This window comes from Humulus lupulus, chromosome 2 (genome assembly GCF_963169125.1).
Source record: "Humulus lupulus chromosome 2, drHumLupu1.1, whole genome shotgun sequence".
Classification (NCBI taxonomy): Eukaryota; Viridiplantae; Streptophyta; class Magnoliopsida; order Rosales; family Cannabaceae; genus Humulus; species Humulus lupulus.
In genome coordinates, this window is record NC_084794.1 from 258,262,127 (window position 1) to 258,275,783 (window position 13,657).

Sequence of the window (13,657 nt, forward strand, 5' to 3'; positions counted from 1 at the left end):
GGTCAAAATTACAATTATGCCCTTCTAACACAATCAGGGCCTACATGCATACTAATACACATAGTCATGCATCTCAAATAGTCAAATAGTCATATAACATGCTTTAAATCATAATTATGCATTTTACTCATTAAAGTCACACATAAATCCCATTATGCCCTCCAGGCACACTAATCAAGGCCCTTAAGCCTTATTAGTGAATTTGGGTCGCTACATGAGCACAAAGAGGACTATTCTTTTGCCTTTTACTAAAGAATACCGTGTGCTCGCCGCAATTAGTGGCATACGCCTATTTTTGGGGGGCATATGTCCTAATTTATCCGAGACCCGGGCTGACTTATCGGAGCTTCTGGAGCTGGTTGATCGGCGCGAACTCTATTCCGCGCATACTGAGCCAAGGGTCCGGCTTTGATGAGAGTCTCGATCTCATCCTTCAGATGCCTACAATCGTCGGTGTTGTGGCCAATGTCGTTGTGGAATCGACAAAACTTGGAGGGGTCCCGCTTAGCCTTCTGGTGCTTCAAAGGCTCCGGCTTCTTCCAGGAAAGGCGAGCAAAGTTTGCTAGGAAAATGTTCTCCCTAGTGTTTGTGAGCTCGGTGTAAGTCGCGTAGACTGGCTTAAACTTTTCTCCGGGCTTGTTCTTCTTCGGGCCGTGCTGGCCACCCTCGCCGCTCCCTTTTCTCTTGCCTCCACCAAATTGGTTATTCTGTGTAACGGTTTGGGTTGCTGTCATGACATCCGTTCCCACTCCAGCGGGCTGATCAGAGGCTTGGATGATTCCCGCGCCCGATGCTCGCGCCTCCTCCAGGTTTATCCATCCCTGGGCCTTATTTAAGAATTCGTTCACGGTGCTGAAACCTTTTCTCTGTATCTCTTCCCAGAGTCCGTCTCCAACGAGGATCCCAGTCCTCAAGGCCATAGGCTTGGAACTATCATCTGCGTCCCTGGCTCGAGCAGCGACATTTACGAATCTGCTCAGGTAAGCTTTCAAAGGTTCCTCGAGCTGTTGCTTTACGTTTGCCACAGTGTCGGCTTTGACGTGGGCAACCTGAGAAGCTCGGAATGCCCTCTTGAAGTCGGCAGAAAAGGTTTTCCACGAGCTGATGGACTGCTTTTTATTCTGCTTGAACCATTGCCTGGCTGGCCCAGTCAAGGTGGAAGGAAATATTAAACACCTTAGCTCGGGACCGATGTTGTGGGCCATCATCAGGGTGTTGAACATACCCAAATGATCTGACGGGTCTCCGTCCCCATCGAATTTGGACAAGTGGGGCATACGGAAACTAGGTGGATACGCTGTGGTTACTATGCTGGGGGCGAAGAGCTCGAGTTCGTCCCCCGAGTCGTACTCATCTTTTTCTTTTTCCGATAAGAGCTTACTCATCAGCTCCTCCATCTGAGCTAAACGCTCCAGGGTTTGGTCCTTACTTCCTTGGTTGTTCTGGGGCTGTTCAACAGCTCCAGTTCCATTGTATGCGTTAGGCAGGTTATCGTCCCTCCTAGCTTGAGCTAGGTTATGTGGGACATTCCCGTTATCACGTACTTCTGACAGACCCTCCCCTTGGTGAGCACGACTACCATTTATAGCTGGATCTCCTCTCTGAGAGTTGAGGTGATCTCGAAGGTCGGCCCTCAGGGTGGCCCGAGGGCTTTGAGTCGAACTCAAACGGTGGCGCAGGTCTTCACCGGACATGCCACTTCGATGACTCCCGGTCCAGTAACTTTGGTTTGAAAAACTCGGAGCCTGCTGCTGAGGGTGAGGATCTAGGATTTCCCTATGTGCTCGGCTGCGATGTGAAGGTCCGACGGAAGGAGGATTTCTCCTACTGCTCCCATGAGCCAGAATATTTCGGACTCGGTGACGAGGGATGCCTAACTGGTGACGCGATCCTAGTTCCATCAGGGCAGATTAAGCTAGGTCGCGGCCGCTCCGCTCTACCATTCTCCGCGTCCTGTGCTCGGCAGTCTGAAAGTGGTGTAGGACGGCTGGCCGGGGCAGGCTGTCATCGCGAGCCTTCCCCGGATCTCCTTCGCGAGCTGCCTCGGGCCCTCCTGGGTGCACTCGAGGGTGGAATGGAGCTAGGAGTTGAGGTCCGGACCGATCGGCTAAATTGCTGGTCGGCCCTAGGAAGTTCCTCAAACACAGTCTCCTGGCGGTGTGACGTGGGAGTAGAATTCGGAGTCGAGGTTCTGACCGATCGACTGGGCCTGGATCGGTTACCCCGGCGGGACTTATGACTCCCACTATGCCTCTTTCTGACATTAGCGTCGGTTGTAAGAGGGGGTAATCGGGCCAAGACCTCTTCGATTTGCTTGTTTGCTTTCGACAGCTGACTTCTCAACTGTGCATTTTCCATTTCTATCGCCGTGTAGAAATCCGGGTTCGGATTTCGCGGCCGGGGAGCCGAACTTCCAGTGTCTCCCTGGTCCATTGGCTGCTTTCCCGGTCGCTGCTGAACCTCGGGGTTTTGCTCATTGGATATGGCGGCATGGTGGGCCTCCTGCCCATCACGTTGATCCGCTTCATTACCATGCCTCGAGCGAGTAACCACCATGTTTGGGTTTCTGCAATAGCACCAATCTAAATTCTCTCAATGAAAGCACAAAACTGTTGACGCAGTTCTTCGGCAACAGATAATTATACGAATAAACATGATGGATTAATGCTAGATAATGAACCGTAATATGTAAATATTTATATTCCAAACTGGTGAAAATAGTTTAGGGGGAAGGTTATAACTCCTTTCCTTTTAGGTGGTTCGAAGGTTAAAATCCCTCTAGTCCACCAGTCAATATTATTGATATCTCTCTAGTATTCCTTACAGGGTGTTTCTTTACAAACTAGACGCCTACCCCTTGTAACACCCAGGGTCTCCATATTTATAGGGAGAGGACACCTGGGTGTTGGTAAAGGGGGCTATCCCGTGACCTTCTTACCCATTATATCACATTTGTGACACTTATGATTAATTCCTAAAACCTGACAATGAAGTGTTGTCTAATCAATAGGTAAGGGGGATAATGGGCCGCATGGCCCAAACCAGTCGTGGGGCGCCTGAACACGCACGTTTATGCTGTGTGTCCGAGAATTCAGGAATGGAGTAGACACGTGATGTCTGATATGCGCACGTTTACATTGCGTGGTTGACTTCACAAATGGACAGGGGTGCCAGATCTATGCCGCACCTCGAGCTTGATGTAGCATCAGCTTGTGATATCTACACTGCTGATCCGATGCCTTCGAGCATACTTGCTAGCCCTTTGATTAGCTCGGGCTATAGAGGTGGAGACTCGTAATAACAGCTCCGGGTAGGAGGCTTCCACGTGGCGGATAGAATTATGCAATTTTCCAGCTCGCTAATAACCCGTGGATATTTAGGGCGTACAGAAATATATGCAGTGCGGGTTGCGGTTTAAAAAATTGCGCAAATCGCATATACAGTGCGGTCCAATAAATTAGCAAAAATCCGCATCACCCGCACCGCGAATACCCGTAGTGGTGAGTGGGTATAAAGGTCACACATATGATAATTTTATAATTGAAGTCATGCGGGAAAGAAAGATAGAATACATAGAAGGACCCCACCAAATGCCCCCTTTTGTCACTTTTCTTATATAGATTCCCATGACCCATATTCATTTTGCATCTACAATATTAACCATCTTATTCGAATTATGCTTTACTTAATCACAGCCCTCAATTCCACCATCCCTTTATTAATCATACCATATATCACATATATTCACTCTCCATCATATCATCAAACTATTGCTTCTTTCTTTCACCTTTTCTTTTTTATTATTGAATTTAACAAAGTAATTAATGTCGGTTTGTTATCCCTTTTTCTCGCAAGTCAAATTATATTTAAACCCCAACAATATATATAATCACCCCATTAATTAAAAAAATTAATTTTTAAAATAATTTTTAATTATTCTTCTGACATTGTTTAGTTTTTCTTTTTTCTTTCTGAATTCAATAATTTTATTTTATGTTGTTTTCATAATTTTTTAGAAAAAACTCTTACTTTAATAAGTTTTTATATTTTAATTTTTTGAATTTAAATATTTAAAATATATATTATTTATATGTATTTTTTAGAATACGAAAAATATATATTTTTAAAAAAATATGAGCATAAGTTAAAAAAATTATATTTTATATGAATTTTTAATAAAAAAATAAAGTGTCTTAATCAAATTTTGAGGTGTAAATACAATGTCCTTTTATATTTCCACTCTTTGCTGTTAAATTTTATTCTCTTTTTTCATCACTAAGAAATATATTAATTACTTTTATTTAATAATAAATTCAAAGTAAAAAAATCTTAAACGTTTATAATGTACTTATAATATTCAAAAGAAATTCTAAAATTGTAGATACATATTGATACAAGTAACACCTCTTTCGACGATGATATCACAAGTCATGTAAAAAAGACGGAACTACTAGAAAGAAAGAAAAAGAACTCACAAACAAAATAACTTCCTCATTACATTCATTCACACCATAAAACTTTGATGCTCAAGTTGAAAAACACGAGTCATCTTTTCAGTCTGCCAAAGGCTACACATCAGCCCCGGATAGCTCTTCAAGTATGTTGCTCTTCAAGTATGGTGTTTTTCTGTTTTTTAATAACTGGACCATAATGCCACGTCACCCACCCCTACTTACTACTGGACCCCACAGTAGCCTATCCCCAACTTGGCACGGAAATTCTGTTCCACCCAACTTTAAAAAAAAACAAAAATACAAAAAAGGTCCGCGCGTGACCTTTTTTTTTCTTCTGCTTTTCAACTATATATTATATTAAACCAAAACAAAAAAGAAAGCCAGCCAGCACGGATTTCTAAAACGCTCCTAACTGTACGGCCGCCAATTTTAGGTCCTTAACGACCTGACAGCAACCCCTCTGTCAGTCCACGCCGTATTTTTTTTAACTGAAAAGACCATAAAATTAAATATATTTATAATTATATAAATAATGCAAGAAAGAAACAAAAATTACACTAAAAGAAAAAAGGGAGTAATTTCTTCTTTTTAATGTAATTTTTGTGTGTTTATAGCATTATTTATTAACCTATAACTGGTCCACGATAATAGCCGTGCGGTTGTAGATTCTGTGGGCCCAGCCCAATTACAAATTCACCACGTGTCGTCAAAATGGTGTCGTTAGAGGCAGTGGACTATTAACGCGTAACGGCAGCAACGACGGGGGCCAGGGAAACAGGTGAGGTCGTCAAAACGGCGTCGTTAGGAAGCATAGTTGGTAAGCCTTCACTGTAAAGAAAATCGTCGACGATCATTGTGCCTGGTCCGGCGACGAGCTTTTCCCAAGCCCCGTCGGCGTCTTGGCCTCGGCCGCGCTTCAAGAACGCCTCGGTGGCGTCCAATCGATGAGTGTTCCAGCTCCAATTGTCGTGAAGGTTGTTGATTTTCTGTAATTGGCGGCAAGCGAGCTTACATGTGTTCTGTTTGATCTTATCAATGGCGTATCGGAGTAATATAGCTTTGGTTTTCTCACTAGCTCCTCTCGATTCAGCTCGGAAGTATTCGTCGAGTTCGGGAACACCAATCGCTCGTCTAATTCCCCGAGAGTAATCTGCGGTGGGGTCGAAGATTTGCCTCACCTCATCCACTAATCCGGCCGCCACCATCCGGTCCACACGCTCCGACACGAAGCCTTGAAGAACCGGTATCGAAACGTCGACCCACAGGAACAAACAATCGTAACGGAGGCGAAACTGAGTCCGTCGGTGGTTGTGGTGGTCGTTAATCAAAGCATCTATATAAGAATTAGAGCCGCCTGCTATAATTGGGAGGCGGCCACGGCTGAGGATGGATTCAATAGAGGAGGAGGCTTGGTGGCAGAAGTCGGCGGCGGAGAAGTTAGATTGGGGATCATAGACGTTGCCAAGAAGGTGGTGAGGGACGCCGCGGCATTCGTCTTCGGTGACCTTATTGGTGGTTATGTCTAAGTTTCTGTATACTTGCATTTTGTCTGAGTTTATAATCTCGGCGGGGAATCGCGTGGCGAGGTCAATCGCCAGGCGGGATTTTCCTGTTCCTGTGGCTCCGATGACGAAGATCACCTTGCCTTTGGGGCGGAACATGGTGTCGAAATTTAAACCCACCTGGTTAATCGAACCTCCTTGGAAACCAACCAAAGGTTGAACTTGAACTTGATGAACTGGTTTGCAGACTGCTGACATATGAAGCTTCATTTTTTTTTTGCTTCTTTTGCAAGTCCTATCAAAAACAAAGAGAAAAAGAAAACCATTTTTGGTAAGCTACCTGTATGTCTATATATATATATATAATTTCAGATAAAATTATCACTACTCTTAAAAACACAAACATTTTTTTTAATAAAAGAGAAAAAAAATCAAAATCAAAATCAAAATCAAAGTTACACTTGAGTATTTTTCTTTGGACCACATTTACTACGAGCTCGTACTATTAACTGTACCTTTTTGGCCTCGAAAATACGCGGCGAATTGGAGCCTAGATAACTACTGTACGGCCTTTTTTTTATCTGCAGAGAGATTTGGAAGAGAAAGAGAAATAGAAAAGCTATAGATACAATAAAGTTGTAGTGTTGTTTGTAGTATATAGTGTGTTGATGAAGAAATAATGGTTAATGGAAGCTTTGATTTTTTGGTTTTGTAAGTATATGCAAAGTGAGACTGAGAGTAAGAGTAGTACTACTGTGAGAACCACAAAAGTTGTATAGAAACTTTATCTTCTCTTATATATATATATATATATATACATACACTCATGAAAAACAAAATAAAAGAGGGAATTGAAGAGAGATTGCTAGAAAATGATGTGTGACATCAGAAGAATTTTCTTTTGTTTCCCACTCTTAGCTGAAATAGATGATCGATCTTGCTCAAGCTACAAGTTCTGAGCTTGGTATTTATTGAGGAGCTAAGAAATGTACGGTCAAAAGTGCTATATATCAAAGGTTTTTACCAAAGTTATTGCTTTGACCAGAGCAAATACACATACTATGTGTATTAAATGTTTTTGCACGCGCTGCTGCGATATGTATTTTTGATTAATTATATTCATTTGATAAAATTTATTATATTAAAATGAGATATTGTGTCGGTATAAAAATTTTGGTATATTTTTTTTAATATAATAAGAATTTTATCTCTTTTTACTTCCATACATACCCAACCAATTGAATTAGTTCCATGTAACAAAAATTTATTTATCAAAATTTGTTGTATGGTGCGGATATAATATGTAAAAAAATTTGGTGTGTAATTATGATATTTTGTTTTTGTTATAAAATTTTGGTGTTTAATTATCATATTGAAATTAGGGATGTAAATGAGACATGTTTGTTCTGTCCCGCTAAAGATCTACCCCTACCCACTAAGTTTCTGCCCTGACCCGATCCGTCTCGTTAAGATTTTTGATGCGGGTCACGTCACATCTGCTCTGAATGTGATGGGGCGGATCAGGCCCAACCTATTAAAGTTTTTTTTTTCTTTTTCTTTAATAAAATCAAAATTAATTTTTTTTAAATATTACAATATAAAAATAAAATGCAAAAAATCTATCATACTAGATAGAAATGAACTGCCTAAATTATTTTATAAATGGTCTTGCATACTAAAATAAAATAAAATTTAATATACTTCAAAACAAAATATCAATTTTCTCATCTATCTCTCTTAAATATATTTTGTCTTATTATATATATTTGGATAACCCTAAAAAAACATCTAGGTCATTTTAATCCCTAGTGGGTCAAATCAGGTCGGATCTCGACCTATCCCACTTTTGCTCTACTTATATCTGGATCAGGGATTGCCCTATCGGGTCGGGGCTCCGACCTGCCCGATCCACTGTATATTTTTCCATCCCTGTAAATTCTTCCTAATTTCAAATTATATCCAAATAGGACTAATTACTTTCTGCACGCATATCATATACAGATAACTAAGAAATTTTGTCCACTTATAATAATTTGGTTGCTTGGCTATTTGGTGTGACCTTGGTCACTCAATCAATTATTCTATTAATATTTTTTTTTTAAAAAAAGGTTAGGTCAAAGGTTTAATACTAGCTTGGAGTTTTGCCATTAATTAAAAATAAATAAGAGCAAAATAGTATATAAGTGAGGGGCCACCTTATAGAGTCATGAAAGTTGTTCATTCTTTTGTACATATGGCACCACCGCCACAAAATTAGGGTTAAAAACTACGTAAAATATTCCATAAAAAAAAAAGCTACGTAAAATATTTGTTCTCATAGACAATTTAATTGACTCCTTAATTAAAGTTTAAGCGATGGCATATATATAAATATATATAGCCTATTATATAAAATCTACTGTGTTTAATAAAAATGTCTTTTTGTTTTAATTAAAATTAGTCAACTTAAAGTAGGAGAGGCAAGACGTTAACTTATTTATAACTCTTCTAACTCTATATAAAAAAGGGAAAATTACACATTGTACGGTATTTGAGAAAAAAAGTCTAAATATACGGTTATATAAGTTTATTACAAATTTACGGTATAATTGTTATCTCTCCCATTTGTAACTTCTGTTTTAGTCTCCACCCACAAATTAATTCTTTGTTTTTGCTGAATCACCCATTCAATGATTCCAACGGTAGTATAAATGTTTTTTTTTTTTTATAATATGCTACTTTTATATATAAATATATATCAACTAAATTTATTTTGTCTTTTTGCTAATATTTTCCATTTTTTTTGTCTTTGTAGTCTATATTTTTTTCCTATATCTCTTATTTTTGTTTTTTTTAATATTTTACTTTTTACTTGATATTTAAATAGGTTAACAAAGCATTATATAGACAAAACAATTATGATATTGCTTTAAGAAAACATATAATATTACTCTTAAAAATAAACTTATTTTAATTAAGTCAATCAATAAATTAGTAGTATATATGTTGAGAGATGTTATAAAAATAACAAAGGATAAATAATTAAAAAAATTGATCAAACTAAATAAATTTATGTTTTATTTATTGCTTTCGAATTCAATATCCATGATTACTAAAAAAAATCAATATCTATGAGTTACATTAGTTATTGGTTTAATAATTATATATTACAATATAGTTAATGATCGTCACAATATTATTATTTTAATATTTTTAAATTAGAATTATAAATCTTTGTTACAATTATGCTAATAAAAATTATATAATGTTTTTGTAAATATTAGTTACAAAATATATTTTCTAATTATAAAACTAGTTTAAGAAACTTTTGTTACAAAAATAAATTTTTTAGTTACAATTTAATCTCTTTTTAAACTAATTTTTTAAATATTAGTTACAAAAATGTAAAAATTGTTTACCATTTAATAATAGATGTTTACAAATTTGTAACAAATATTTACAATTGTAACAGGTATTTACAAATTTGTAACAGATTTTCATATATTTTTTATATTTTAATGTATTTTTGTAGATTTCCGTTAATAAAGTGTTTTATAAATAATGAATATCTTAAATTTATATTTTTGAGTTGTATAGTATAAATAAGATGGTTCCTGTAATTTTTTGGTATAATATTATAACAATATGAAAAAATATATTATTTTTATGTAAATTTTGGTTACGACCTCTTAACAATAAATTATTTTCGTAAATGTTAGTTACAAAAAATATCTTTCAAATTTATGAAACTAAATTTGTAAACTATTGGTACAAAAATAAAAAATTTAGTTACAAATTTGTTCGTAAGTTTTATGTAAAAAAAAAAATACAATTCTAAAACTGATTTTTGTAAATATTATTTACAAACATATAACAAATGTTTACAATTTTGCAACAGATATTTACAAGTTTGTAAACGTTGATCACAAAAAATTGTATTTTGCCACTTTTATTTACAATTTTTCCACTCCGTATTTACGCTTTTGCCACTCCGTGTTTTTATCAAAAAATTCCGTATTTTTGTAATGTACCGTATTTTTCATATTTTTTTAAACTTTTAGTGTATTTTTGTAAATTACCCTATAAAAAATGTGTAGAAAACAAAAATGGTTGGTTTTAACAATTTGTTTTATTAATTTTAATAGAATATTCTAAATATTTAACGGAATATATTTTTAAAACTAATTAAAAATAAATATTTATTAATTATATTAATATAAATTTAAATATTATAAAATATTATTAGATATTTATTACTTTTTTTTTTATGAAAGATATTTATTACTTATATTAATATAAATTCAAATGTTATAAAATATCATTATTATAATAATATTTAATAATAGACTAGATATTTATTAATTATATCCATCTATATTCAAGTATTATAAAATATTATTATTATAATAATATATAGCATATAATATTTAATCCTAATTTTTATACAATTTTGCTAGAATAAATATTTAGTAATTATATTAATATAAATTTAAATATTATAAAATATTATTATAATAATATTTAATATAAAACTAGATATATAATAATTATATTAATATAAATTCACATGTTATAAAATATTATAATTACAATAATATAAAATACATAAAAAAAATACATTCTAAATAAGTGTCATGTGTCTATAAATAATATGACTGTGTAACTAAATAAGAATTAAAATAATATTTATCTTCTATCAAGAACATAGAAGTTTCTTTTTCAATCATTGATGTGTGATTTGAATAATATCATAAATATTTTTGTATCTTAAATAAGGTAGTTTGTGATCTAAAATGTTATCCTATTATTTAAAAACAAACTTAAACAATGTTTTGGTTTAATTTTTCTTTTAACATGTTCATGTCATTCTTTTATATATAATATTGTTTATTTATTTAAAATTTATATGACAATTATAAAAATTAATAACAATAATTAATAATTTTTTTAAAATAAAACTAAACAAACACGCATTGCACGTTGCTTCAATCTAAGTAGGACGATTCCTATTCATTTATTTTTCTTGGTTATAAGTAAATATATTTCTTAAATTAATTGGGTTTTTGTAAAATAAATTAGAAAAAGGTTAGGAAAAAAAAACACATGGAATCCACAATGTTGGGTTGCCTAGTTAGTTAAGTTATTTTTTTTCAAAAAGCAGTGGGCAAAAAGAATTTTCCTTTTAGCAGTTTCGATACCTAAACTATAATATAAATATATATATATATTTATATAAATATATATATATTTATATAAATATATATATATATTTATATAAATATATATATATTTATATATATATATATATATATAAATCGATACATATGAAGTGACATACAATAGGAGTAGCCTTTCTATAACAATATATATTCTTTGTTAAGCCTCCTTTGCTAAAGAATTTATAATTTTCTTGATATTTTGGGGCCTTTAAAGCCAGCACTATTCCACCTGCTCAATAACTATGATTAGAAATAATAAGATTACTCATTGTCTTAACTTTCTATACCCACCCTTTTAAAAAAGATTACTTCCCTTTTAAATTTTAATTTTTACTAAACTAAACATGATTAAAAAAATTCTCTTACCACCCTTATATTTTTATTATTTGTTACATTTCTATGTCCAATCCTTTAAAAACACATAAGCAAGTGTTCACCTTTTAATTTAATTTGATCATAATGTTTAATCTTTAATTGTACTCATTTATATATAAGTGTGTTTCTATATATCTTTATGAGTAATTGCGGCTAAAATGCCTAATATTTTCAAAATGTTGCATTTTTATACACAATCTCTTTTTGAAGTAAATATACTCAATGTTTTCAAAATGTTACACTTTTATATCCAAATTTTTTTTAGCGGTAAATATACCTAATGTTTCAAAATGTTGCATTTTTTTACTTATTATTATTATTATTATTATTATTATTTTGAGAAACAATAGGAAAGTGAATGAAAAATATAGGATTTAAATTCTTTTTTAAATTTTAAATTATTTTCACTTTCTTATTATTTCTCAAAATAATAAAAAAAATCATTTACTAATATAAAATTAATCAAAGTAATTAAAACTTATATTTTTTTCTTTACTTTTCTTAAAAAAATTTATATTTTAAATTGATGGAAAAATATAAGTTTTTAATTATTTTTTTATTAATTTTAATAAAATATTTATTAATTTTTAATTTAAAATAGTTATTTTGCGAAAGAATAATAAAGAGAAAATAATTTAAAATTTAAAAATAATTAAAACCTCTATTTTTCCTCACTTTCTTATTATTTAGCAAAATAATAATAAAATAGGTATAAAAGTACAACATTTTAAAAATATTGGGTATTTTTACAGCCAAAAAAAAGTTTGTGTATACAAGTGCAACATTTTGAAGGCATTGAGTATATTTACTGCAATAAAAAAGGTAAGTTATTTTTCGTCAACTTAAATTTAAAGAGCACAAAACCAAGATTCAGAAATGAAGAAATGAAGAGTCGGATTTTTATGTGGTTTAGCAGTTAAAATATACCTAGTCCATGAGTCAATATTATTAATTCGTAATACTCTCTCAAAGCTTTCTCAGAGCAATTCAACAGAGTATTCTCAGTACAAGATTGTGTGTGTCTACAAATGAAAAATACTAGGCAATTTATAGGCCTAGTTATCAGGGAAGTTACCACTGATTATTCTAATATGAAATAAATGTAACTAAATACATTAAATATATAATATCTCATGATAATTGAGATTTAATTATCGGATAACAACAAATCCCTAAGGAATAGGGATCTCTTAGCAGCTGTTGTCTGCAAAACGCGTTGCTGACCTCGAATGCAAGGTTAACGCGCTTTCGAGATCGACCAATACTTCGAGCTCGTTATTTCGATCAACCTCCTCCCCAGCTAGTGGTTTCATCAAGCTCAATCTTCGCAGACATCCGTATGCGTCGAAGGAGATTCTTTATTTCGAGCTTGAAGCTTAAGCTCGAACCTTTTAAACTTGTGCTCGATGGCTAACAACAACAAGTCAGGAATCATGCTAATTTATACAAGTGTTTAGCCACTGCTTATTATTTTCGAGCTTACGCTTTACAAGCCTACATTTCGAGACTCATTTATTCATCCTCGAAATTTGGGTGTAACAATGTATAAAAGTAAGATTGGGTAATTTAACCGCAATTTACACTATCTTTATATATAAAAAAAATGTATATCTAACATATTCTTAGTTTAACCGTTTTTTTGTCGTCAACTCTAGTAGAATCTTACAAATTTTTAACAAATTTGCCTTTAAAACCAATTAAAAAATATGGTAGACTAGATATTTAATAATTATATTAATATAAATTAAAATATTATAAAATATCATTATTATAATAATATTTTATATAAGACTAGGTATTTAATAAGTATATTAATATAAATTCAAATATTATAAATATTTAAAACAAAATCCTCATTTTTTTTGTCATTTAGATATATTTTTTAAAAAAACACATTTTTTTTTTTTACTACTTTCTAATTTATATAAATATTAAATAATAACAAACATTATAAATATATTATATATAGATGTTGTTGTTAGAAATAGTGTCCTTAAGCAATTGTAGTTGACAAATGTTTTAAATGAAATAAATAATTAAATTGAATTATTATACATATAGATTATGCCCGATATTATGCTGATAATATTAAGTAAATATCAGCAAATTTCAAAGTTTGTCTATGTGG

At 32.9% G+C, this 13,657-nt stretch overlaps 1 protein-coding gene and 1 non-coding gene across 2 annotated transcripts; one reads left to right on the forward strand and one right to left on the reverse strand.

Annotated features, from left to right (window-relative positions):
* Window positions 1–205: 205 nt before the first annotated feature.
* On the forward strand, window positions 206–322 carry LOC133820411 (U5 spliceosomal RNA). Its single transcript, XR_009886821.1, has one exon. It is a non-coding gene; the product is annotated as a U5 spliceosomal RNA (small nuclear RNA).
* Window positions 323–4,336: 4,014 nt separating this feature from the next.
* Window positions 4,337–6,892, reverse strand: LOC133819272 (adenylate isopentenyltransferase 5, chloroplastic). The gene is made up of 2 exons (XM_062252470.1): window positions 6,472–6,892; window positions 4,337–6,251 (listed from the first exon to the last, which is right to left on the reverse strand). The coding sequence occupies exon 2, from the start codon at window positions 6,224–6,226 to the stop codon at window positions 5,192–5,194; it is 1,035 nt and encodes a 344-aa protein (XP_062108454.1). The 5' UTR covers window positions 6,227–6,251; window positions 6,472–6,892; the 3' UTR covers window positions 4,337–5,191.
* Between the last annotated feature and the right edge of the window lie 6,765 nt (window positions 6,893–13,657).

Bases quoted from the DNA above. Each gene is read 5' to 3' on its own strand.
- LOC133819272 (XM_062252470.1), bottom strand. From the start codon at position 6,226: ATGAAGCTTCATATGTCAGCAGTCTGCAAACCAGTTCATCAAGTTCAA.